Below are 25,760 nucleotides of genomic sequence, written 5' to 3'. Positions count from 1 at the left end.
TTGCCTTAGTGGCCTTGTTATGCCCTCCAAAATGTTTTGCCTTCTGTTTAAAATGTCCTTCCTTTTTGCTTTGTTTCCCATGTACAAAGGTAAGCTACAGTAAAACAGTTTTGTACTTTCCTATTTGGAAATGTTCTGGGCATCAATACCTCATCTCTCCTGTGCCCTCTTTCATGCCCCAGAGCACTCTCCATGTGGTTTCTTCTGCTTAGATACAGCCCTGATCTTTCTTAATGGGTACCAAGTATAGTATATTTTAACATAATCAGGCGACCTTTTGCCATATTTTAGGGAGAGACATCACTCCAAGATGTGATCACTGTCACCATTATCTGGAGGGCTTATTAAAATAGTGGAAGCTGACCTGTGCCAGTTTATTTGTACTTCAGAAGCTCTGGGAGAGACTTTGGAAATATGTTCATCACAGTCAAAGGAAGATCAGATAAGGCAGAATGATGTGCCACGTGTCTGTCTTCACCTTGTGCAAACAGACAGACAGATTTATGGACCTGTTTCTGGCAGACAACTGAGTTTGAAAATCATTAATAATTTTTCTTCTATTTTCTTGAATTTACTTCAATTATTAATCATTCTGTGTACTCCTTCACAGGTTGTATTCATTCTTTGTTAAAAGTTTTGTTTCCCAAAATCTATGAATAAATTTAAAAATACAATCATTTAACATTATGTCAATTCCATTCAAAAAATCTTAGAAAATATTGTTTCAAACACTGACAATTGCCTCTAAAGTTTACATAGAAAGACAGAAAGCTCAAAGTATTCACGAACATGTTGAATAAGAACAAAGTTGGAAAGTAAGGCAATGTGACATCAGGGGACTCAGACATCAAGCTCAACGGAGAATGTTAGAAGACCCAGAGCCCAACAAAGAGAAAGATAATGGTGCTTCAATAGAAAAATAGTTTGTTCATTTAACAAATAAAGTAGGAAGAATGAATATCTATATTTAATAATCTACGCAGACATTGTGAGTCTTTATAAAGTGCAACATGTGCCAGTGAACTAAGAGTAAAATGTGTAGCTGGTAGACTCCTAACAAATAATAAAGAAGAAAGTAGAGATGACTTTGAGTGTGTTTAGTGATGACTGAGATAAAACCATAGAACATCAAACCAATAACCTGTGAAATAATTGATATACAGGGCTTCAGTGAGAGTAAAATTCTTTACAATAAAAGACAGTGTGGAAAATGAGAATGCAATGCAGAAACGTAGAGAAAGCATTTCCAAAACAAAGTCAATGGGTAACTATTATGGGAAAATACTGTGAACCCTTGAAACCAAAAGAATAGCAGAACATAAGAAAGAAGCTTCCCAACTAAAACAAAATTCTCAAAGTCCTCATCAAAGAAAGGACACTAATGACAATGGTGATTTCAAATATCAGTAGATAGCTAGGTTGGATTTTGACTATCCAGTGCCTTTGGACCTGTCTCTGAGGGCTTTTCTAGAAAAGATTGACTGGGATATAAAGCATACACCATGAGCGTGGTGGTACATTCCTATGGGCTGATTGAAGCAAAGTGTGAATATAAAAAAAAATACTTTTTCTTCTCAGTTTGCTCATGTGTGAACAGGAGCTTCATACTCCTGTAACCACAGCTGAGATTGGTCTGTCACATTAGATTGCAGCCCTTCAAACTGTGTTCAAAATGAAAGTTATGACACCATGGAACCTTGAATAAAATTTGAGCTGCAGAAGGCAAGCAATGTGCCCCAGGGCAGGTTCTCTGTGTGGAGCTTCTGAGTGGGCTGTGCAAAAAGCTGTTAAGGTAAAGCCAAAGTTGCAGTAGAGAACACAGTATATTGGAGATTTCATAAATGTTGAATGTCTTCTAAGAGAAGTTGTAACTATTCAGAAGAACCAGTATCAGAAATAGACCAAAAATTGTTGCAGGCAACACAGTTGGAAAGACTGCTTACTTAAACCACTTGTACACCAACTAATTCCATAATAGCCCAAGGTATTATATATAGAACTCTGCTAAGCTTTTGTTTTGCTGTATTAAAATTCTCCTCTTTTGAAGTCAAATTTTATTGTGTAATTGCACAATGAAATTATGCATATTGTTTATGATTTTGGAAAGACTCACAAAAGGTTATCTTTAACATCAGGAGAGATTTTTGTGTTTGTACTTTAGAAAATATTGCTGCAATTATATCTATGGAGAAGCTTGAAGTTGGATTAAATAAATTTTGCATTGTGCGACAGATATGAAATTATGGGAATCAGGCAAAGAATGTTAAAGTTTGAATTTGAACACTCCTCATTCATCTAATGTGTTGGTTAATTTGCTTACAAGCTCCAGATTCTCAGACTTTGTGAGTTGTCATCTCTGCTGGGGTGGGCTGTTAGTGATACAGCTGCCTTTGAGTAATTTTGTTCCTTTAAGTAACCCCTCATTTTTTATTCTTATAAGTATCCCCAATAGTATTCATAGTTGACCAAATTGAACTTTGTTGTTATCTGTACCTTGGTTGATTATAGGTTTCCTTTATGGAAAGAGGAGATGTGTGTTGTATCTCCCTAGAAAATATGTTTTCACACATTATAATTAACATATGAACAGGGACAGAATGAAACTAAAGGTTAATTGGGGATAAATGAATACATGCTCAACGTAACAAGGTACGCAATTTGGACTGAACACCCTGATTTGCAAGTAGCCATGCAGGAAATTCTAATATAGCCAACTTTTTCTCTATGATGTTTATTGGTGTGTCTTTTTGTTATAGCAGCAGTTGTGTGGTTCTTGCTATGACTGGTGAGGCTTGCAAGTAAGTCTGAGATACAGGCTAGGAGTGTCTCTGGGAGGAGTCACAGTGTGGCAGTGTTAGTCTGGGTGGCAAGGAGTGACATGCCTGCTTGATGACTGGGGTCCACCACGGGGATACAAAGATGCCTTGAAAATATTTAAATGTTCAGAGGAAAGTTGGTAGCCACTGAGATTAGTGCACAAGGCTTGAGTTGTTGGCAAGCTGCATCAGAGTTTGTGTGATCTCTATTGTGTTTAGGAAGAAATGCATCTGAGCCTGAGATGGTTTTTAAAAAGGCATTTGATTGTATAAAGTAGTGATTGCAACAAGAAAGGGAGACTTTATCATTTTCTATATTAGCTTGTGATTTGTCTTAGATTAACAAGAGGATGAGATGGAGGTATTGACTTAGGGGCTAGATAGAAAGAGAGTACACATTAGATAACTGCTTAGAAGCACTTATTGGCATTCTAGAACTTAGAAACTGTGGGAGAATTTAGAGAGTGAAAGGATATCTGTAGGGTGTAACTTATAATAGGAAAAAGGTAGGACTGGGTTCTGGAATCCAGCATGCTTATGTGGACACAATAGTTTAGTGCAAGTAACTACATTAATCAGGGAATAGCTTGGGCAGCTAGATTTGGGGAAAAGTTTTAAACAAATGATGAAAGAGCTTGCCACAGTCTAGGTTTTGAGGCTTTGGGACGTGGCAAAGCATGAAATCAGTTAGACTGCTGGGGAAGCTGCCAGACTGGATAATGTAACTCCCCACCCCTGCCTTAAGATAAAGGCTGCAAAGCCAGAGACAGTATAAATAAATTCAGTACAGAATGGGCTAGCTTATCAATACCATTAGGAACTTAGTTATCTCCCTCTGAAGTCCCCATAAATATCATGAGTTTGAGGACCATAGAAGAGGGAAAGGTGCTATTGAGGAAATTTGGAATAAGAGAATCTGTGTTTGAACCCAAGCTCACTGGGACAGACACACCAACGTTCACAGAGATAAGGTTTGATCCAGCAGGAACCTCACGGCATGTATGGAGCTTTAGAAGCTCTATTGAACCCTTTGAGGGGGAATAGATCTTCAAAAAGTCTGAAAAACTTTGACAGATATAAGAGTAAGCAGTGTCTATAAAGTCAGAGAGTAACATAGAGGAAATAGGAAAAAAGCAAGGCAGGGGAAGCACTTATTTGGACTTCCTGATGACAAGCATGACAAGATTTACACCAAGCTAGAGTTCCTAATGAAAATACTGAAAGTTAACTTTTGCACGTGTGTGCCTTTGGATAGTCTTTAGATAGTCTTTAGCAGCTCATCAAAGGAAGAAAGGATTAATGAGTGAAGATCAGACAGGTAGTCGGGTTTCCTAGGCTGAAGTATAAGAGGTGCTACCCAAGCTACCTATGACAAGGTAGACAATGAGACCTCCTGATGAGTTACAGCCATTATTGTTCAAAATATTTTGGCTTTGGTAGATACTGGGCTGAATGTGGAAAAGTTTATGGCAATCCCCCAAAGCATCAAGACAATGGGAAATATGACTATGGCAATAATATGGTATAAAGTAAAAAGAAATAAGCTGGTTAGGGGTGTGTGTAGCTATTCCCATATGTATACGGTCTGTATTTCTTCACTGCAAGGAAGCATTCTGGAGATAGATACATCCCTGGGCTATGTACACTATATGCCACTGCTGTAGATTTTCGTCTAAAAGTGTGGAAGGTCAAGTCATGCATTTTCTAGTAAGAGGGAAACCTATAAAATTGAGTATTCTGATTATAGTGGTAGAGGTCAAACAGTTTAGATTCTTTGAGGTCCACAAAGAAATTACAGAAACTATTATTAAATTTTAAAAGATAGAGATTATTTGCCCAGCTCAGAGCCCTTTCAACTGTGAAATATGACCTGTGAAAAAAGCAGATGACTCTTGGACATTCGTTGCAGATTATAGCCTGTGTCCATAAACAAAAAGTAGTTACAGGAATTTTGGGAGCTCTTGCGATACTACCAATTTTTTTTACCCTGTCTAGACCAAGTGGCCTGTCATCTGTATAATTTGATCAAGAAGAGTACTATATAAGATTGAGGCAGAAATCGTCAAGAGAATTTAAGCAAGCCACAATCATTGTACTTTTATAAGATCCCATAGAAGAAAACATCACCCCCATGACAGCAGGAAGCAGTTCTAGAAAGCCACCTCCCCTCTCCTGACAAAGTTTGTCATCAAGGTTAGAGAAGCCATTTAGGGGTTGATTGTTACTCACATAGGGTTGGGGGCCGGGATGGAAATTATATAGGCCTAGAAATCTCAAAAGGGAAGATTGAAGGGGTAATAGGTAATTTAGTGTGAGCTTCACTAATAATAGTAATAATAGTGAGTAATAGAAAGAATACTTGTGAGCTATTATTTATGGATATAATTTACACTGGTGTGGTTTCCTGTATACTGATACAAGTTCAAATTATATTTGTTATTTCTGTTTACAATATTTGGACACCTATGCAAGGTTATTTTATACCTGTAATATGCTTTATATTATAATAATCAAAAAACTGTTTCATTTTATTAGACACATATGCTGGCCCATTGTCTGTTTTTATTTGTCCTGGTATACCCATGATGACCAAAACTTCTAAAAAAAATGCAGAACTGCTGACGCAGCCTTTTCTGAGTTCTAGGCAGTTGCCCACTGAAAACTTGAATAAGTGACAATGGTGTGGTGTACATATTTTAATTTTCCTAATCCTGTAAAGTGGAACACATCCATCTGTCATATTTCATTCCCTTGAGTACCCTTTGGGTTTGGTGTTTGGTTATAGAAAGAGCAAGTAGTACATCTCTTTATAATCTCCTTAGCTTGTTGTCATGTAGTAGAAAACTCTTTCTTTAAACCTTTGCTATTGACATGATGTTTCTTATGAAATTCTGAGGGCTTCAGCATGCTTCCAATCAATAACTGATCAATTTCTGTATTGCCTTATGCTAGAGGACCTGGCAGACCATATGGAATTGGATGTGTGTTATGTATATGGGACAAAGCTTATTCCTGATTATATCTTGAACCTGTATGAATAATGAAGTCAATTCTGTATCATCTGGTATAAATTCAGCAGTTTCAGTATGTAAGACAACTTTTTCTGCATATTGTGAATCAGTAATTATATTGAGAGGATCATTAAAATTCCTTAGTACCATGAAAATAGCATTCTGTCTTTTGGGCAGAATTATAAGGGCTTTGTTCCCCCTTACATAAATCTTATGTTTTGTAACCTGCTTTTCTGGTTTATTTATGTCTGTATAAAATGTATGGGCTCCAGTTATTGGTATATCATGTACAATTCAAGGAAGAATCCAAGTAGTTCTCTTTATAAGGTTAATTCTATCATTTTTGGGACAATTGCTATTAATTTCTCCCAAAAAATTAGCACAAGTTCTTTGCCTTCCCATAATTTTTAAATTTAATCAGCAATAAAGGGAACTATAATTTCTGCTGGGTCTTTACCTGCTATTTGATGAAGTCTCAACTTTCTTTTTATAATTAATTCAGAGACTTTTTTCCACATAAGATTTTAATTTTTTCTTCATTTATGTGGCAAAAAGATCCATCTTAAGATAATATCTTCTGATAGGAGAAATTCTGGAAGGCAATATGACTAAAATAAAATTAAGATTTGGATTCAACCTATCCACACGTGCCTCCTGTAATTTTCCTCAACAATTGTCAATTCCTTTTTTGCTTCAGCTGTTAATTCTCTGGTACTATTCAAGTCTTTAACACCATCTAAGGTTTTGTTTAAATGAGTTATTAGATCAGGTATTATCCCAATAGCTGGTCATAGACTGAAAATGTCTTCTAACAATCTTTGAAAGTCATTAAGAGTCCGCAACTGTCCTTTCCTAATTTTGACTTTTGTGTTCTAATTTTCTGTAAACCAATTTTGTAACCTAGGTAATTGACAGAATTCTTTGTATTTTTTTCAGGAGCAATTTGTAATTCCCATTTAGGCAAAACTTTTTTTTTTTTACTTCTTCAAACATCATTTATAAAGTATCTGCATTTGAGTCAGATAACAAAATGTCATCAATGTAATGGTTAATTATAGACTTTGGAACTTGCTGGTCTATTATTTTCAATGGCTGATTTACAAAGTCTAGGCACATGGTGGGACTATTTAGCATTCCCTATAGGAGGATGGTTCACTAATATCTCCTAGTAGGTTGAGAATTATTATAAGTAGGTACTGGGAAACAAATTCTTCTCAACCTTTTCTTGTAAATGTATAGTAAAGAAACAATCCTTTAAATCAATAACTATAAGAGGCCATCCTTTTGGTAATAGTGAAGGCAGAGGAATTCCAGACTCTAGAAGGCCCATAGATTGGATAAACTTGTTGATAACTCTTAGATCTGTCACCATTATTCATTTTCCATATTTCTTTTTAACAACAAATACAAGAGAATTCCAAGGGCTGCTTGATTCTTCAATATGGTGAGCATCTAATTGTTCCTGTACCAGCTGTTCTAAAGCCTACAGTTTGTCTTCTGTTAAAGGCCATTGTTTAACCCATGTGGGTTTCTCAGTTAACCATTTTAAAGGCAAGGCTGTTAGTACCTCTGAAGGTTTGCTAGTTGCTTTGTGTTCTTGTACAGCCTAAATGGCTGGTGACCTTCATTTTTGATATCTATAATATCCTTCCTAGAAACATGAGTTTTGGGGACTGCAGGAAGGTTAACCTGGGTATTTCATTGTTGCAATAGGTCACAGTACCATAAATTCACTGCATTATTAGTTACATATGGCCTCAGCCTTCCTTTCTGTCTTTCAGGCCCTATTCATTCAACCTACCTCATGCTTTGTTTTACTTGAGATAGGGTTCCTTGGAATTGAATATCTGCCTCTTGAAGAGGCCGATCTGAATGCCAAGATTCTGGGGGAATGATAGTCACATCCACACTTGTGTCTAGTAATCCCTCAATTACAACATTGGTTAGCTCTTCCTGACTTCTTCAGTCTTTTTTCTTGTATCATCCTGGAACATCTTCAGAGTGATAGCACCATCCATTGTGGGATGGAACATTCTACACCCATCGTTAGTTAGGATGCTCTATAAGACTAGATCTCTGGCTAATATGCTGGGGCATTTCCACAATTGATGATCCTTCTACCTAAATGATTGAAGTCTGCTTCACGTTGGCAAAGACTAAGTAGGAAAAATATTATTTAACTCTGTTTATATTCGTGTATGTGTTGTAGAATATTATTTTAAGTTGTGGAACATTTGTTTATGCTGTGAAACTTTTTTAATGATGCAAAGCTGCATTTCAATCTTTTATGTTGTATTTGCTTACCTCTGTGAAGCTATGGTTCTTTGCCTGTCTGAAACACTTGATGATCTAATAAAGAGCTGAATGACAAAGAGTGAGACAGGAGAAATGAAAGGTGGGAATAGCAGGGCAAAGAGAATAAATAGAAAGGGAAATCAGGGAGGAAAAGAAGGAACAAGACAGAACAATGAGAAGATGACATCAGGGGTCAGACATCCAGCTACACAGAAAACTTTGGAGAAAGAAGTAAAGTAAGATGTACAGAAGAAAAGGAAAAAAGCCCCGAGGCAAAAGATAGATGGGATAATTTAATGTAAGAAAAGCTGGCTAGAAACAAGCCACACTAAGACTAATCACTAATCATTCATTTGTAATAGTAAGTAAGGCTCTGTGTGTTTGTCAGTTGGGTGGTGGTATCCCCCAAAAGTCAAAAGAGTAAAAAGAGTATAATAATCAACAGCAATGTGTCAATACATATCTGTATGTGTGTATGTATGTATAAACACACACACACACACACACACACACACACATATATATATATATGTATAATTTTTTTATGATGAACATAACTTTATTGTTTTCAATGTTTGATGTCATTCTATTAATTATAATTGATTATATAAAAATAAATCCAAATAACATTTTGTGCTTATATCTTATGATTTTATTAGACACTGAAAAGTCCATGAAAAGTTTAATTATACTGTAAATTTCAAAACATACATTTCAAAACATACTCTGAGGGAGAAGATACAAATCCCAATTTCTAATGTCATTAAATCTGAGACTTTACAATCACAAGGAAGTTGTTATATAAACTAAGATAGTGTACAATCGCATTCATTTTAGACAGCAAGCACAATGTAATGGGAAGTAGGGGTCACCTGTATGTAAGTGAAAATTATTATGCAGGTTTTTTTGTTATTGCTCTACAATCGTTACTATAGTATACTTCATACAAACCATGTTAAACCCAGATGTGGATATGAGAAAGACCCAAGCCTCTGGTAGCTTGGTATTAGCAATTAGATGGTCATGATAGATGAGCTGAGACTTCTCTCAGAGTTCTACTACACCTCTGGGGAGTGTATTGGTCATCAATACCAGCTACACTTTGTTGTGTGTTCAATGTTTTATTTGTTGTAGCAGGTTTTATAGCAAAGAATAAAATAGAGGGACCAGTCTCTGAAAGTCATTAAAAAAAATAAAACCTGTGAGGTAAGAAGAATCTTCCAATACAGAATCAATGAAGTGTCTTTTGATAAAACTATAATATTCAATACATTTGTGTGAGATTGAGTCCCATATTTAACAGCAAAACATGAGGAACAATGCATAGCTCATGATTTTCCCATAGAAACTGATCTCTCCCAGTCAACGAGACCCAGTTTTATTCTCAGTCACTGCAAATTAATAGGTGAAAAATGAATCTCAAAAATTCTTTCAAACTTTTAAAATATGAGAGCATATCCTTTACTCCTGAGGCTAGGGTTCAGAACAAGGATACTAGTCATTCTATCTTGTGATGCCAGAGGATTTAGACATTTTTTATACTCAATAGACAGCAAAAAATTATGCTCATTTAAATTTTTATATTATGAGCATATTCAGTTATAATAAGCATTGGAAAATCAAGAGTTCAGTTAATAGTCTAAGTAAAAACTTTAAGAGCAGAAAGAGAAAGGGTATCAGTGGGAAAATATCTCACGCTGGCTGGTATGAAGCAACTTCTTTGAGTAGTTCATATCCATCATTGATGGGCTGACTGGTACAATAAACTTTGGCATCAATCAATTAGATAATTTTACATGAAATTATAACAGTACAGAACACACAAATAGGCTATGGTAAGTTCAGTGTAGTCTGGCCGTTAATAGCACTTGCTTTCCTTACAGATCGTTTACATGGGCTGGTGCGAAGCACGGGAGCAGGAATCACTTCAGGACCGTGTGTACACACCTGTCTTTCTCGCCCTGAGGGGCTCCTGTCTTTACAGGTTCCCATCACCTCCAGTAAGTGCTTGCAACCAAATGTTTGAGCTCTTGGAGATGCTGATAGGAGACGGGCATGGCATAAATGATGCTTATTTAACAATACATCTTGAAAATGAGGCACGGCACAATTAGTAAATAGTTAAGATCTATTTAAAATGTTTTTTTTTATCAAATGTAAAGTTTTGAAGAAATGAGATGTTTTTGCTTAAGAATCTTCTAAACAGAACAAGTCATAATATTGTTAAAAATTCCGTGAAGTCATGGGGAAAGGTTTAAGAAATATCCCCACATATATGTGAGGGATTCAATCAACTTGATGAAGAAGTAAAGAAAAGATAATAGGTAGGATAAGAGATTTTTAAAAAATTATTATACATTAATTCTGTATTTGCGGACCCTTTGAGTGTCCTTAGTCTGTATTTGGAGTGTTTCATTGTCTACATTAAATGTTCAACTCGTGTTTAAATTTTAGTAACCCACAATACATAAAACCTCAGCATAGTAAGTCAATATTAAATCTAGGTCTGTAAAGCCAAATTCTATGATGTTAAAACTTTAAATGAAAGGCAAGTGTGATAGTACAAGCCTTCGATCTCAGGGGCTGGAAAATGGAGGAAAGAAGAGTAGGTGCTTAAGGCTGGCCAGGTGAACGTAGTGAGACTGTCAGACAATCAACTACTTTAATACAGAAAAACAAGAATAAGCTTAAAAAGTATGAAAAGATCAAATGAAATTACCTTGGGGAAAGAGACATATTTTCAGGAAACACATTAGTTTTCCCTATGGTAAAAATTACATAGGTAGATCAACCACTAAAGAAAAAGAGTTCATCTTGTCTAACAGTGTCAGAGGATTCAAGTGCTGACCATGCAGCCCTGTTTCTCTGGCTTAGAGCAATATTGTGCAACATGGTTGGGGTACAAGCCAGGGAAGACTGCTTACCTTATAGCAGCCAGAATATAGAAAGAATAAGAGGACTTTGGTTGTTAATGCTCCATGAAAGTTCTTGTCTCTGTTGACTTAAACTTCCTTGAATTATAGCCCAATTTCTAAATATTCTGCCATGTCCAAAACTATAACAGACCATTGACAGCCGTTCAATACATGGGTCTTTGGAGATATTCAAGTTCAGCTACAGCTGTCACTTCCAAATCAACATATGACCTTCCATATGATGTAGTTCTTTTGGAACTATGTTTGCAATATGTTATATAATATAATATACATACACTAAATATTTCTACACATCTCTTTCTTTAAAGCCTAGCTTTGAAAACATGTACCTGACAGAGAAGTAAAACTCAACAAATATTTATTGGCTGTAAACACAAAATGTCCTACTGCTCAAAGACAGGTTTAATAATATAAAGGAGTTTTCAAGTCTGAATCATTGTTATTTTTAATGTGTATGCCTACACAAAATTTATAGTACCAGAAAAAAAATATTTATATTTCTTTCTGTATTTCTTCCCTGAGTAATTTCTTCTGCTTGGAGAGGTGAAATATTTCAAAATAAGTAAGGGAACTATCTTCACAGTGGTGGTGTATCTTCCCAATATCTTAATAATTTTGGAATGCTTTTTAAATATCAACAACTTATTTTTAAATTATTGCGATCCAGGTTCATATTTTATGTCCTTCCCTGTGTCTTACTAAAGGAAAATACATACATATTACTTGCATTAATATATGTGTTCAGAGAGTACACAAATAGTTTTTTTTAATTTGTCAAATGGAAAGTGTTACTGACAACTTAAAATACTTTCTGAAAAGAGGAATACAAACAGTCATAAATTTCAAAAAAAAACCCAAATGGTGCAGAATGAACTTTATATGAACTCTGTCACTGATGGAGAAAATAAATGCATCTGTGAATGTGCCATTATCCAGATGAAGCAGCAGGGAGAAGAGCTGCGTTACTAGAGCCAATGAACTGTTGTTCTCTTTTAAAGGTGACCACATGGGATTGGACACGAGCAGAGAAAACTTTCTCCATATGTGAGATCATGTGCAAGGTTCTCAAGGTATGTGCAACAAGGGCAGGAGCTTCAGTTTGCTATGTTCCGCAGAGTCGGGATCTGAGCTCATGATGTGCTCATGAATACAAATAACAGATAAATAAAAGAAAATATGAAGAGAGAAAACAAATGAGAATTAAATGAGAAACAAATGAGTATTATGAGGAGGAAAACTGGCACATATAGAAACACATAGTTACTCAGAGAGTAAGTCTTTGAAATTAGATAATATGAAATTAAATATAGAAAATACTTGCTTAGCGTTGGGATCTGATAATCACTGTATATCATAGATCAGTTAATTTCTCTGTGTGTGACTCATAGAATTGCCATAGCAACAAGTCATCAGGAATTCTGAAAAAAAATTTAAATGATTTACACAGACTACAGTAAGAATTAAAGTGGGCTATTTGGAAGAAGCATCGGTGCAAGTTTCTTTTTAAAATTTTTATTTTGTAGGTTTAATGTCTACATATCTATAACATGAAGCTATGGAAATATTACATATATTAATATGTAAATAATATATAGAGATAGATGACATCATCTTGAAGCAAACTTGCATTTTCTTCATATCACAGGTTCATTCTCAATTATCAAAAAAGACAAATATTTTCAAGGTTAACAATATTAATTTATGAAAAGAAAAGTTTACATTCTTTTCCAGTAACTATACCAGGTGTGGTATGTGGTGGCACACACCTTTAGTCCCAGAACAAAGGAGACCAAGGAGATAGAGGCAGATGAATCTCTGTGAATTTGAAGCCAGTTTTGTCCACATAGCAAGAGATAGGTCCGTCAGTGTTACTTAGTGAGATCCTATTTTAAGAACATGATTTTTGAGATAATGTATAGATTCTTTTAAGCTTTGTCACCCTACTGTTCAAAATTTAAAGCAGTTCCTAATCTCTTATGTGTGTTCTGATGGCACTTCTTATGGCTCCTTCCTCCTTGCCCTTCTCACTCTCCAGTAACAGCTATGCAATTCTGTTCTTCTATGTCATCCGTATAGAAAAGAGAAGATGCAGCATTCGACTACTGTGCCTGTCTTATTTCACTTGGTATAATACTTTCCAGTTCCACCCATTTTATTCAATTTTTTATTCAATTTTTCATTCCTAATGTATATGCACTATGCCTTTACTATCATTCAACAACTATTGGGCACCTAGGCTAATTCCATTCATTTATTATTTTATTTTTGGTTTTAGAGAAGAGATTCTCTGTGTTATAATCCTAACTGTCCTGGAACTAGCTCTTGTAGACCAGGTTGGCAATGAACTCACAAAGATCTCCCTGTCCTGAGTGCTGAGCTTAAAGGCATATGCTGCCTGTCTGTTATACTTTAAATATAACAGTAATGAATAGTATGTTCAAATGACTCTATAGTATGATATGGAGGCTTATGTGTGGGTATATGCCTAGGAGTAAAATAACTAGATAATATAGAAGTTTTTTCCCTAGGTTTTTGAGAAACTTCCACATTGATTTCTATAGGGGCTGCACCAATTCATACTTCCATCATTAGTGAATTTATATTTTCTGTTTATATTTTCCACATGCCTTGCCAAACTTTTTGATTTGATCTCTTAGAGATATGCACTATGTTGTGTGAAATAAAAATATCAAAGAAGCACCTATTTGTATTTCGCTGGTAGCTAATGATGCTGAACATGTTTTGAAAAACATATTAAAGCTATTTGTAGCGTTTTTTTCTTCTGAGAACTCTCTGTTCAGTTTCTCAGCCCAATTTTCAATTGGTTTGTTTGTTTACCTGGTATTTTGTTTCTTGAGTTCATCATATATTCCAGATATTAAACCTCTTTGGTTTATAGGTGTCAAAACATTCTCCCATTCTGCAGCCTTGACTGTTTTCTTTGCTGTGAAGAAGACATTTTTTTTTTTAATTTCATTTGGTCCGATTTGTTACATGTTGGTCTAAATTTTCATGCTGCCAGATTCCTATTCAAAAAGCACTACCTAGGCCTATAAATTGCTGTACACTAGATTTCTATCTAACTCTTTCAGGGTCTCAGATGATGTGTTTAGGTCCTTGATCCATTTAGGGTTGAGCTGTGTATAGGGCGATAGACGAGGATTCATATTCATCCCTCCTATTCAGTTCTCCTAGCACCAATTGAGGATGCTGGATTTTCTGCAATATATATTTTGTTCCTCTTTGTAAAAATTAAGTTTCAGGGTATGAAGCCTTGTAGCTGAATCATTTCTTCTATTTTAATGGTCTACTTATATTCTTCAGGACTTGTTCCACACTGCTTTTGTTACTAGACATTTGTAATGTAACTTTAGACCAGGTGTGGTTAATCATCTCCATCACCAGCAGTGTCCTTTTGTTCATATTGCCTTGACTATCAGGGACTTTGTGCTTGCATATTAAGATTTTATTACTTTTTTGTTTTTTATATATACTATGATTACATAATTTCCCTCTTCTTTTCTTCCCTTCAAATGCACCCATATTACTCTTTTGCTCTCTTTAAGTTTATACCAATTTTTCTATGTTGTTACATGTGTATATGTATATGTGTGTACAAAAGTATAAAGAAAACTTGCTTAGTCAAATATCTATATTTCTTTTGGGGTCTGACTATCTGGTTTTGGATAAGCAATTGATGAGTTCATCCTTGGGGAAGACTATTTCACCTCTCACCATTTCTTACTTGACTGCGGTTCTGTCTGAGTCCTCAGGGGCCTTCCCCCACTCACTTTTGGCATAACTATTTTGATAACTTTGTTAATGGAACTGTTTGGGCAATCATGTCAGGGAGACTTTATGGATATAGCTTCTGATATTGCTAGGAGATTCTTTGTCACTGACAGGTCCCTGATTTTAAAATATTTCCACCATTCTTCTGCTACATTACTTGAGCCTTAGGTGTGGAACTATTTTGCAGGCATAACTGTGAGCACTGGGCTCTGTGAATCTTCAATTTCATTGGTGTTGCATTCTTTAATGGTCACTGTTAGAAAGAGACATTCCCTTGATGAGGTTTGAGGACTTCTATTTCTATGAAGAATGACTTGGCATTTCACTTTTGATTCATTAATTATGTAGATTGCTTTAGGTAAGGTGGCCATTTCAGAATGTTATTTCTTCCAGCCCAGGACTATGGGTGCTCTAACTTTTCGTGTCTTTGTTACTGCCTTTTTTCAGAGTCTTCATTGTATATGTCTTTCAGAAACTCAGTTAGATGCGTATAGAAATTGTTTTGGTTTTCTTTCTGTTTTTGAGCCTATATGAAAGTGACTGTTTACATGATTTTATTAGTATATCTCTAACCACTGTATATGAAGGCTACTGACATTTTGATATTAATCATATAGCATACCATATTGCTTAAGTCTTTGTCAATTTAAATAATTTTCTGGGGAGTCTTAGAAGTTTTATGTCATCTGCAAATAAAAGTAGTTTTATGTCTTCACACTTGTATACTTTGTATTGGTTTCCTTTACCTTGTTCTAGCTAAGACTGTCAGTATTATATTGAATAGAAGAGATGGTGGACAATGTTGTATTGTTCTTGACATTTCTGAAAATGTATAGAGATTTTACACTTTTAATATAATGTTAGCTGTGCTTTTTAAAATATAGATTTTATTATATTGGGATATTTTCCTTTCATCCAGAGTTTCTTCAAGACATTCAAAATGAAGTGATGTTACTCTTGGTTAAAAACCTTTTCTGAATCTTTGGAAATCACCATGTGATTTCTGTTCTTGAGTCCATTTATGTAAATTAAAAATGAATTAATTTACTTATTTTTGAGGTTTTGCTATAGTAAACCAATTCAATCATGGTGAAGAATCTATTTTAAAAATATTTTTATATTATAGTTTAACTACATCGTATCTTCCTTTCCCCTCCTTGGTTTTTTTTTTAATTCCTGGACACTTTTTCTTTACATCTTGGTCATTTTAGTTGTGTGTATGGGTAGTATATGCAAATGAATGTAAGTACCCTCAGAGGTCAGAAGGTCATATTCTCTGGACCTGTGGTTAGAGGCATTTCCAAGCCAGCTGATCTGAAGGCTCTGAATTCATTTCAGTTCCTTTAGAAGAACAATATGCACTATTAATCACTGTACCATCTCTCTAGACAACTACTTTTATTTTCATCACCCAAAAGCATATTATTAAATCACCGTGGTCAAGGGTTTCTTTTGTTATTAATTTGTAGCTTCATTTCAAAACAATCAGAGAGAATACAACAAACTTTTGATTTTCTTACTTGCTTGGTGACCTATTTCATGGTGATCTATTTTAGAGAAAGTTCTGTTTACTTCTGAGAACAAAGTGTACTCTACAGGTTTGGATGGAACATTTTATAGATTTCCGTTAAGATATTGGATCAGTTTCACTTAACTGAGTCAGGAAGAATTGTCAGTTGGTGCCAGTGAAAGCAATTCATTACAATTTTGTGCTAGAGTTAACCTATGAATCACATCTGGAAGTGTTTAGGTTTTTTTTATGAAATTGAATGCACCTATGTCTGAGGCATTGTCTTTAAAGCTGTGATACTCTATTTGTAAAATGTTTCCCTAGTCAGGATGTTTTCTATGTGAATTTTATTAGAATACCTTTATACGTCCTTAATTTTAATGTAATCTTTGTCTTTTGTCATTAGGTAAATTTCTTGGAAATCAAGAAATTATATAGTTCTTGGAAACAAATATATGATCTCTCACTATTAACTCCAGCAAGTTTCTTTTGATTGGGAAATTAGAATGATAATTATTCAGTTATTTTTAAAAGGTGTGTATTGATTTCTGTTATTCTTCAGGGTTTTGTCCCAATCACTCTTATGCTTTGTATTTTTCTAGCATGATTGTTATTTACCTAGATTCTTACAAGAATTGTATTTTCTTTTGAATGACTCATTCAAGAAGCTTCTGTATGTCTGGGCATTGTGGTTGTAAATTCAGTTCTTTAATCTATTTTTATCACAAGGAGTTTTTGTTTAATTTTTAAAGATATTTTTGCTGAGTCTACTAGCCTAACTTTATGGTTGTTGTCTTTTAGAACTTAAATTAATCTACTTAGTCCCTGTTGACTTTTAAAATTACAGTTGAGTAATCTGGTATTGTTCTAGCTGGGTTGTCTTTATGTGACTGTGTGTTCCCTTCTTGTTATTTTTAAATTTGCTTTACAATAATTTTTTTTATTTTGTGTATTTACTGACTATTTTTCTGGCATTTTCTGATGGGTTTCCTAAATGCTCCTGGTACTGGATTTGCATCTCTTTATCTTATTTTGGGAAATTTTCTATATTTCCTTTGGAACATTACTTATGCTTACTATCTTTAGACTTGATCTTTTCAGAAACTATTTGAGGCATTCTCCATGTTTTGTCCAGCATCGTGTTTCAATAGAGTTAGTAATCAAAGGCAGAAAAAATGGTCTTTTGCATGAAGAGATCAAAAAAGACAGTAGGAGCATCTGCAGGTGTTTATCCTAAAGAGGTGATTGAGGCTGAGCGAGGGACATCATTGTCTTGACCCTTGTATTGCGTTTAACTAGGCAAATGTTTTCTCTATATGTCTATCTGCATATTTCATTCTTTCTCTATATTTCTTGGCCTGTCTCTATGTCTATATCTTTTATATATGGATGCATGCTAGAGGCCTTGAGTTCTATTCCTAATGCTGGGTGGTGGAGAAATAGAGAATATAAAAGGTGATAAATGGAGAGAAACACTTTGTATTTAAAATTAGAATAAACAATGAAAGATTTAATGCTTAAAGACATAGAACAGATAATATTTAATATATTCTGTGTGTATGTTTGAAAAGTCAAGTCTACTATCTTTTTACCCCCATTTTCAGCATTTGGAAGACAAAATAAATCATCTAAATGAGAGAAGGAAATATATAACAATAACTCCTTGAATTTTAAAAGTACTATATGATACAAGTAATATATTTGAAAGGGGTATATCAACTTTAGCAAAGAAATTAAAGTTTTTGTGAGGCAGAGGAATGCATTGGTAATTTATGGTGGTTGGAATAAGAACAATCTTAATAGGCTCCTATACTTGAACCCAGTTAGTAGACTGCTGGAAAGAGTTAAGAGGTGTGTTATTTTTGAAGAAGATATGTCTCAAGGGTGTACTTTGAAGTTTCATAAAGCCCCTGTTTGGCCAGTCTCTCTCTCTCTCTCCTCTCTCCTTGTGGAACAGGAAGTACAGCTTGGTGCTGCTCCAGCACTATGCCTGTCTGCTTGTCACCATGGTGATGAAAGACTAAGTATCTAAAACTATAAGCAACCTTCCAATTAAATGCTTTATTTTTAAAATAATTAACTTGTTCATGTTGTCTCTTCAAAGCAATACAAGACGAAGACAAAATTGGTACCAGGAGTGTGTCATTACAGGGACAACCCTGACCATTCTGTTCTTTGGAGATTTGGAAGACTTTGAGACTTTGGAGTAGAATAGCATTTGAATTGAATGATTTAAATGGGGATTATTGGGCCATTCTTATAGAAGCATGTGAGATAGTAGTGCTGAGTATGCGGTATTGTAGGGGTCAACCTCAAGAGGTTTCAAAGGGCAAGATTATTAGTAAATGGCTTTAAAAACTCCTTTCTAACAAAGAGACTGTTGTGCTATTTTGGCAAAGAATGGGCTACTTTCTGCCCTTGACCAAAAAATTCTGCCTAAAGCTAAATTGAAGAGTTTTTTTTATTAATGGAGTTGGCAGAGATTTCAGGAAAGCCTAATACTGACTGAGTCATGTGTTCATAGATTGCATGCAGATATACAATAGAAAAAAGCAAGAAGATCAAGGAAAAATACAGAATATTCAGCTTGAAAAGAAAGGGAACACTAGGAACCAATTCAAAAGGTTATATACTTACACTCAATATTAACATAAACTTAAATGAATATAGAACTTACATGCAAATTGAGAAAAGAGCAAGTTTTAGTTCAGGAAAAAGTGATGGTTCTGCAATTCACACCATTTGATCATTGTCTATTTTCTAATATTACGTGAGTTACAACATATTCCTTTCACTTATGCTCATGTTTTCAGTAATTATACAGCATTAAATTATGCATCTTTTAACTGCTTGTACTTAATGTATAATTTGTTTTTACACAGCAGAAATACTTGAAAGGAAATAGCAAGTTATTGGACGTTGTATAGCCTCTCAAAGTCCACAAAACCTTCAGCCTTACTGTTTGCTCTGGAACTTGTCTCTTAACCTCCTGAAATCTCAAAACTTTTAGTCTTTCTTCATGAATCTCCTCAGAGTTCATCCTCATTCTGTAGAAGCGGCAGTGAGCTTTGAGGTGAACACTCTTTAAAACGTTGAAGAAATTCTGTCACTCTCTACCATTTTCAAATTCTGTTGGTGTTATGCTTTGCCTTATTCTACTCAAACCAAAGTCCCAAGAAATAGAAGTACCACAAACTTTCCAGGTGGGAAATGGCCACACCAAGACAGTGTGTGATATGGAGCAGGCATTCAATGACTTCTTTATAATTGTCAACTATATGTCTATGATAAATATTTATATAGGCCAGTAATAAAGCACTTACTGAGGTAGTGAGTATATATAATCTTGACTGCCAGCAGAAAGTGTTTCCACAAGTATATGAATTTGTTTAAAATACATAACAACAACTGTGAGACAGTGGGCAGCTAAGGAGACAATGGTGTAAATCACCCTCTAAAGTCCAGAGTCTTTCTTTAGAAAGGGACTATGCAGCAAGCCAAAGATATTATAAGATGTATCAATGAGCACTCTGTGAATATTTGACTCCATAGCATCCTTTCTATCAAAATGTATAGTGGTAAGTAAACCCATTTCATAAGAACATCTTAACATTGCAGGTCCAACAATGATCAGCATGCTTCCCCACAAAACATGGTACTAATACTTAGGAAGAGCAGTGAAAATTAGAGAATTCAACATTCACCACATATTCAATGTCACCTGCATTCACTACAGGAGCACTTTTTGCTCAGTCATGTTTTTAAGACTTTGAAAGATTCAGAACATGTTGAGTGGTTAAGAAAGTGAGATATTAAGATAATTAAATGTTACAAAAGGAAAATGTGAAGAAAGTTACCATACTATGCTTCATTGAACTTTGTGTAGCAGAATCTGAGAGATGACTCAATAATTATATTTAAACTAGAAAAGGAATCTTTTAAATAAACTGGTGCCCACTTCTTTTTGATAACATCTAAAAAAATATAAAGGGAAGAGTTCACAAGGATGGAAACATAACTCAGCAGTTAAGTGTACTGATTGCAGTTACCAAAAACTTAGGTTTGATTCCCAGGAGTAGATGGTGGTTCACAACTAACTGTAATATCAGTTTCAAGTGATCCAGTCCATTTCATCTTCTGGATGCTTCAGGCAAACCCCCATAGAATAATTAAAAAAATAAAGCTTACCCAGCCGCAGAGATGGCTCAGGGGGCCGAGCGCCCAACCGCTCCGCCCAAGGACCCAGGTTTGATTCCTGGCTCGGCACCGCGTATAGTTCCATTACCTTCAGTTAGTGCAGGGCCCTGGCGGCCTGCAGAGCGACCCTCACACAGTCTTCCACAGTCCACCATAGATCCGCATAGAGAAGTAGGCAAAAATAAATAAATAAATAAAATAAAGCTTACATAAGCATCTTTGTAAAAGCTAGTTATACAAAAGGAGTAAATATAAGAATATTGGAGAATAATTCTCACACACCAGGCATTAATCACTAAGAACTGCAATTCCATTTTTTCAGTTTTACATGGTTTTATGTATAAGGATTTTTTTTATTTAAAATGTGTTTTCAAAGAAGGATCAAACGGCCACATATGTATGTATGTATATATATACATATGTATGTATATATATATACATATATATATGTATATATATATATATATTTACCTGGCTCAAACTGGATTCCTGTATGTTCTGTGTCCAAAATGTGTGTTGTCTTCAGCAATAGGGTCTTATCTTCAAGTTCTCAGAGTCAAGCAAGGACAATGAAAACAGACTATATTGTTTTGGTAGATTTGGCGACCCTACCACCCAACTAACAACTCAAAAAGAACAATCTTGTACTTTATGTTAAATATGAATCTCATTTTAAGCCACTGTTCAATTCATGTTTCTTATGAATCCATACATAGTTTTATACTTGCATTCATAATAATCTTGCCACCCTATTTATTGCTGTTTTTATTCAATATCTGTCACTGAGACACTCCCTGAATATACTTGTTACAAATCACTAAAAGCACCTGGCCATTTATTTACCTTTGCGCTGCACTCACATTGTGCCTTTAGTATTTCCCTTTAGACAGAGCCTACGTCATCTGCTTAGCTCACTGAATGCTTTCATCAAGTGTTAAAGTTAATTCTACAGTACTGGAAGTAACTTCTTTTATTCTTCCAGTATCAAATTGGGATGCAAAAAGATAGATATTCTTTTCGAAATTATTGATAAAGTGAAAGATTTTATACATTTCTACTGCTCAGTGATGATGCATTTGAGTGCAGTCCTCAATCAAAGACTTAATGTTAACGTTTGCCCCTTGAACATTTTTTAGTACACTGAATAAATATTTCAAATTGTGTATCAAAATAGTACAGCCTGTTGTCCTATACTTTTTCATATACAAATATCTTGAATTTGGAATTGAAATGTGTTGGATTAGGGAAACGCCTTAAGGGAAAACTTGGGACCACACCAAGAAATTTCTAGGAGCAAAATCTTTTGACACAATGAAATAAAATTGCACATATAGGTAAAGTGTTGGCTTTGGGGAGTGTACAGTGTAATGAGGGTAGACAAATTGTGTTCAAGGTTTTCCTAATTTCCTATGAGTTCATGCTTTTTAAAGGATTTGCAAAATCATTTCAGTGAAACTCTCTCATGCCTATGAAAGATTACAACATCATCGTAAGCATTAGTCCATCTCAATGTCGAGACAGCTTTGCAAGGTTATATGTCAGGCTGTTTTGCAATCAGAGAGAGGTGTTGTGTGTCGAGCACTGTAGTAGGTATTCTTTCGTTAGTAAAACCGGAAACTAGAGTTGTCTCTCGTGGATGAGCATCAGTAGTTAAAAAGAAAATTGTGACAGGTGTGGAATTTGAAATTTGTTTGTAGTGAGCATTCTGAGATTAATGACAGTACAGAATTTCCCGTGTTTTATAGAATCGACACACTGTTTTAAGCAGCGTTGGTAGGTGTTTTCTGTGCTGAGTATGAATTGATGTATGCCAGCCTGTGTAACTCCAGGTTTTCATCAGGACAGTGACCTGCTGGACCGGCGGAAACATTGCTTTACTATGCAGTCTGAGTGTGGGGAGGACTTCTACTTCTCGGTGGAGTTAGAGAGTGACCTTGCCCAGTGGGAGCGAGCCTTCCAAACAGCCACCTTCTTAGAAGTCGAACGGATACAGGTAAGAACCTGTGTGTGTGGTACCTGGGGAGAGCTAACCACTCGCTTGAGTTCACAAAGTACATGAGCACAGCTCTGTGAGGTTGCCCCCATCTCAAATGTATCCAATGCTTAGCTGCTATTGAAAAAATGAATAATTAGCCATATTATTGAAGTTCTTTTTACATAATTTTGTCTATGCAGTCTACTTCCTAATAAATATTACTATAATTTGAATCTTATATAAAAAAATGTTCTGATTGTAGTTCACTATTGATGAGGTTGTTTCCATTCTGTAGAGTTGCCCGCCTAGTTTCTAGATGCCTCCCTTCATCTCTGTCTTTAAAGCAAAGCGTAGTATGTGGAGTTTTCTTCAATGGTTACTTCATGCGCGGGCAACCTCATAATTTCTAAGGCTTCCTACCATACCCCTTTCACAGCAACTTTGCTGACTCTCCCTTCTTCTCACTGTAGCAAAAACACCACTTTTCTTTACTGTTTTCTTCAGATGGCTCACATTATGACATTGGAAACATTTGTTGTCAGAGGTTGCTTATTTTATTCCTCTATGGATTGAAGTTTACTACATTTTTCAAATCACAAGTATCCAGTGGGTACTTACTGAATTGTAGTTCTTTAGTATGAAGTCACATCTAGGTCAGATTTGATAAGTCCTTTAACTTACTCAAATACATGAGATCCTGAAACAAGACACCTCATAGAATTGGTTTCATGGTTGACTTGGAACAAGATAGAGCAAAATTCAAAGTTACATTGGTTCCTGCCCCTGCAATAGACTCAGAAATCAAAGACAAACATACATGGACAGTTATTTTTTAAACACATACGATGACAGAAATCAAAGGAAAATATTTGGAATTTATTCAACTTTTGGGTTGTTCATATTTCATTATTTCTCTTTGTTTACTATATTAGAAATGGGTACATTTATTTGAATGGCTTGGATTTTTCATTTTCATAAAATTTCATTTGCAAATGTGAATAAATTAACAGGAAGAATGTTGTTCAATATGTATAGAATGACTATCTCAGTTTTGTTAAATATGGAAAAATGGAAGATATGAACCAGGAAATACTTACCTATAATCCCAGCAATTGGGAGGTAAAGGAAGGTCAATAAAGTTGAGTGTCATCCTCAGCTGTATAATGTAATTTGAGTCCAGTCTGTGCCACATGGGACCCTGTCTCAGCATAGTGAAAAACAATAATAGAAAAAGTAGACCTAATGAAAAATGCCCAAAAGGAAAACTAATAACTTGATTAATGCTATTAAAAATGATATATAAAGGTGTTTTTATTTTGAAATAAATTAATATTACAAAGACTACAAAATGATGATGTCTACCTTCAAATATAGTTATTTACTTATTCATATTTTATTTTGAACCTGTAATAAACTTCGTATAAATGCTAACATGTTTATTTGAAAGGATGATACATAAAAGTACACACTTTGAATACAATCTGCATTATCATTTAAATTTATAATTAAACTTAGGAAATGTAGTGAATATTGAAAGATAAAAGCCACAACTTAGGAAAATAGGTTACATTTCCTAACTTAAAAAACAATGTGAGATGTAATTCATTTAGGCTAAGATTACTGGCTTTATAATTTTACTAGGATCAGTGAATTTTGACAGTCAAGGACACATTTATTATAACTATAACTAACATTTGTCATAACTATATACTAACCCAGTTCAACAATTACTTCTTTAAATATGTTTTGGAGAGTATATTAATGTCAAAAATAATTACACTTATTTAAAATTATTTTTGGTTAATTTGAATGTGTTTTTATTTGGTAGTAAAAATTTATGTCCAGTGGTTCTTTAAGATATTTATTTTATGTATATTTTACCTGTAGGTGCTATACAATATATAATTATGCAAACATATTGCAAAGTGATTCAATTTGGAGCTTCCACAAAAGAATAATTTTTTCACAGAAAATAACTTTTCATTACATAAATGTAACAATTAAACAATAAATAAGCATTTTATTACATAAATGTATTAAATACACTCAGATTTGTTGACATTTTAAGTTATACAGGGAGATTTTATTGGATATCAACTTATTTATTTATCTTATCTATTTATTTATTTCCATTTAATAATTATTGAGGCAATATAATTTAGTTTGGAATGTTGAACTTAATGAGAAAATTCTATTGCACTATAACAAATACAATTTCACCTGGAAACTTCCTTTTAATTGGATGAACAAAGAAATGGCAAATAATTAAGACTATATAAAAGTAAACACTGTAGCCTTGAACCCTCTTTAATGTTAAGCTTAGTTTTAATATATTACTTATGAGTGAATTCAGCTATTTAAGAAGCCCATGTATTAAACAATCACACCAAAGCTTGTACTTTTTTGACACATTAAGTATGGCTTCTAATCTACTATTTTAACTCTAAATAAATAGTTATCATAGTTTTCAGTTTTTAATGCAAATTAGGCTTTAATCATATGTATATAACATTCTAATAAAAATAACTTTTATGTTAAATCATAATTATAGGCACTTGTGATAGGTATTATATATTATATAAATATAATACAAACAAATACAATATAAGAATTAGCATCTGAAAATTGCTGAAGGAAATAGTTCTCTCACTTGTTAGTTATGATTGTAGTTCACCCAATAGAACCATTTAGCTTGAAGTGAAATTTAAAAAAAAAACTAGAAAACTAGCTATAAAATTGTTTTGCGTTGTATATGAGGCCCAAATTGTCTCATATATGAGTTATGTCTTTTTAATATTTTAGTTCTATATTTACTCATGTTTCCAAAATTTTACAAGTAAAATTATGATGCAGGGGATCAAACCTAGGGTCATATTCATATTTGAATTTATTATTTTACTGAACCTCACTGATGTACAAGCTAAGAATTACATGCATGGAGAAGTTATAGTCCCCTTGGTAACGATGCTGTATCAATCAGCTGGAAGCTAACAGTATTCTCTGCTTTTCCCAGTGCAAGACCTATGCGTGTGTGCTGGAGAGTCACCTAATGGGCCTCACGATTGACTTCAGCACGGGTTTCATCTGCTATGACGCAGCCACAAAGGTAATATGTTCCGCGTGGCAGGAGAGTTAGAGCGACAACATTGTCAAGTGAGAATGAGTGAAAAGCCGTTGAAGTCTTGGCTGGACTCGAAATAATTGTATTTTGGATTTAAGATCCTCATT

The 25,760-nt window shown here is 34.5% G+C and overlaps 1 protein-coding gene across 3 annotated transcripts in view; it reads left to right on the top strand.

Annotated features, from left to right (window-relative positions):
* Positions 1 to 25,760, top strand: part of Sntg1 (syntrophin gamma 1) — a 482,604-nt gene that overhangs the window by 440,225 nt on the left and 16,619 nt on the right. For all 3 annotated transcript variants that reach the window (XM_087897100.1, XM_087897099.1, XM_087897101.1), the window contains 4 exons: positions 10,006 to 10,122; positions 12,057 to 12,128; positions 22,398 to 22,550; positions 25,546 to 25,638. In XM_087897100.1, coding sequence (XP_087753226.1) covers positions 10,006 to 10,122; positions 12,057 to 12,128; positions 22,398 to 22,550; positions 25,546 to 25,638 — 435 coding nt within the window. The remainder of the gene's footprint in view (positions 1 to 10,005; positions 10,123 to 12,056; positions 12,129 to 22,397; positions 22,551 to 25,545; positions 25,639 to 25,760) is intronic.

This window comes from Myodes glareolus, chromosome 16 (assembly GCF_982192425.1).
Source record: "Myodes glareolus chromosome 16, mMyoGla1.1, whole genome shotgun sequence".
NCBI classification, from domain to species: domain Eukaryota; kingdom Metazoa; phylum Chordata; class Mammalia; order Rodentia; family Cricetidae; genus Myodes; species Myodes glareolus.
The sequence above is the reverse complement of the archived record's forward strand: the minus strand, read 5'-3'. Positions and strand labels throughout refer to the sequence as shown.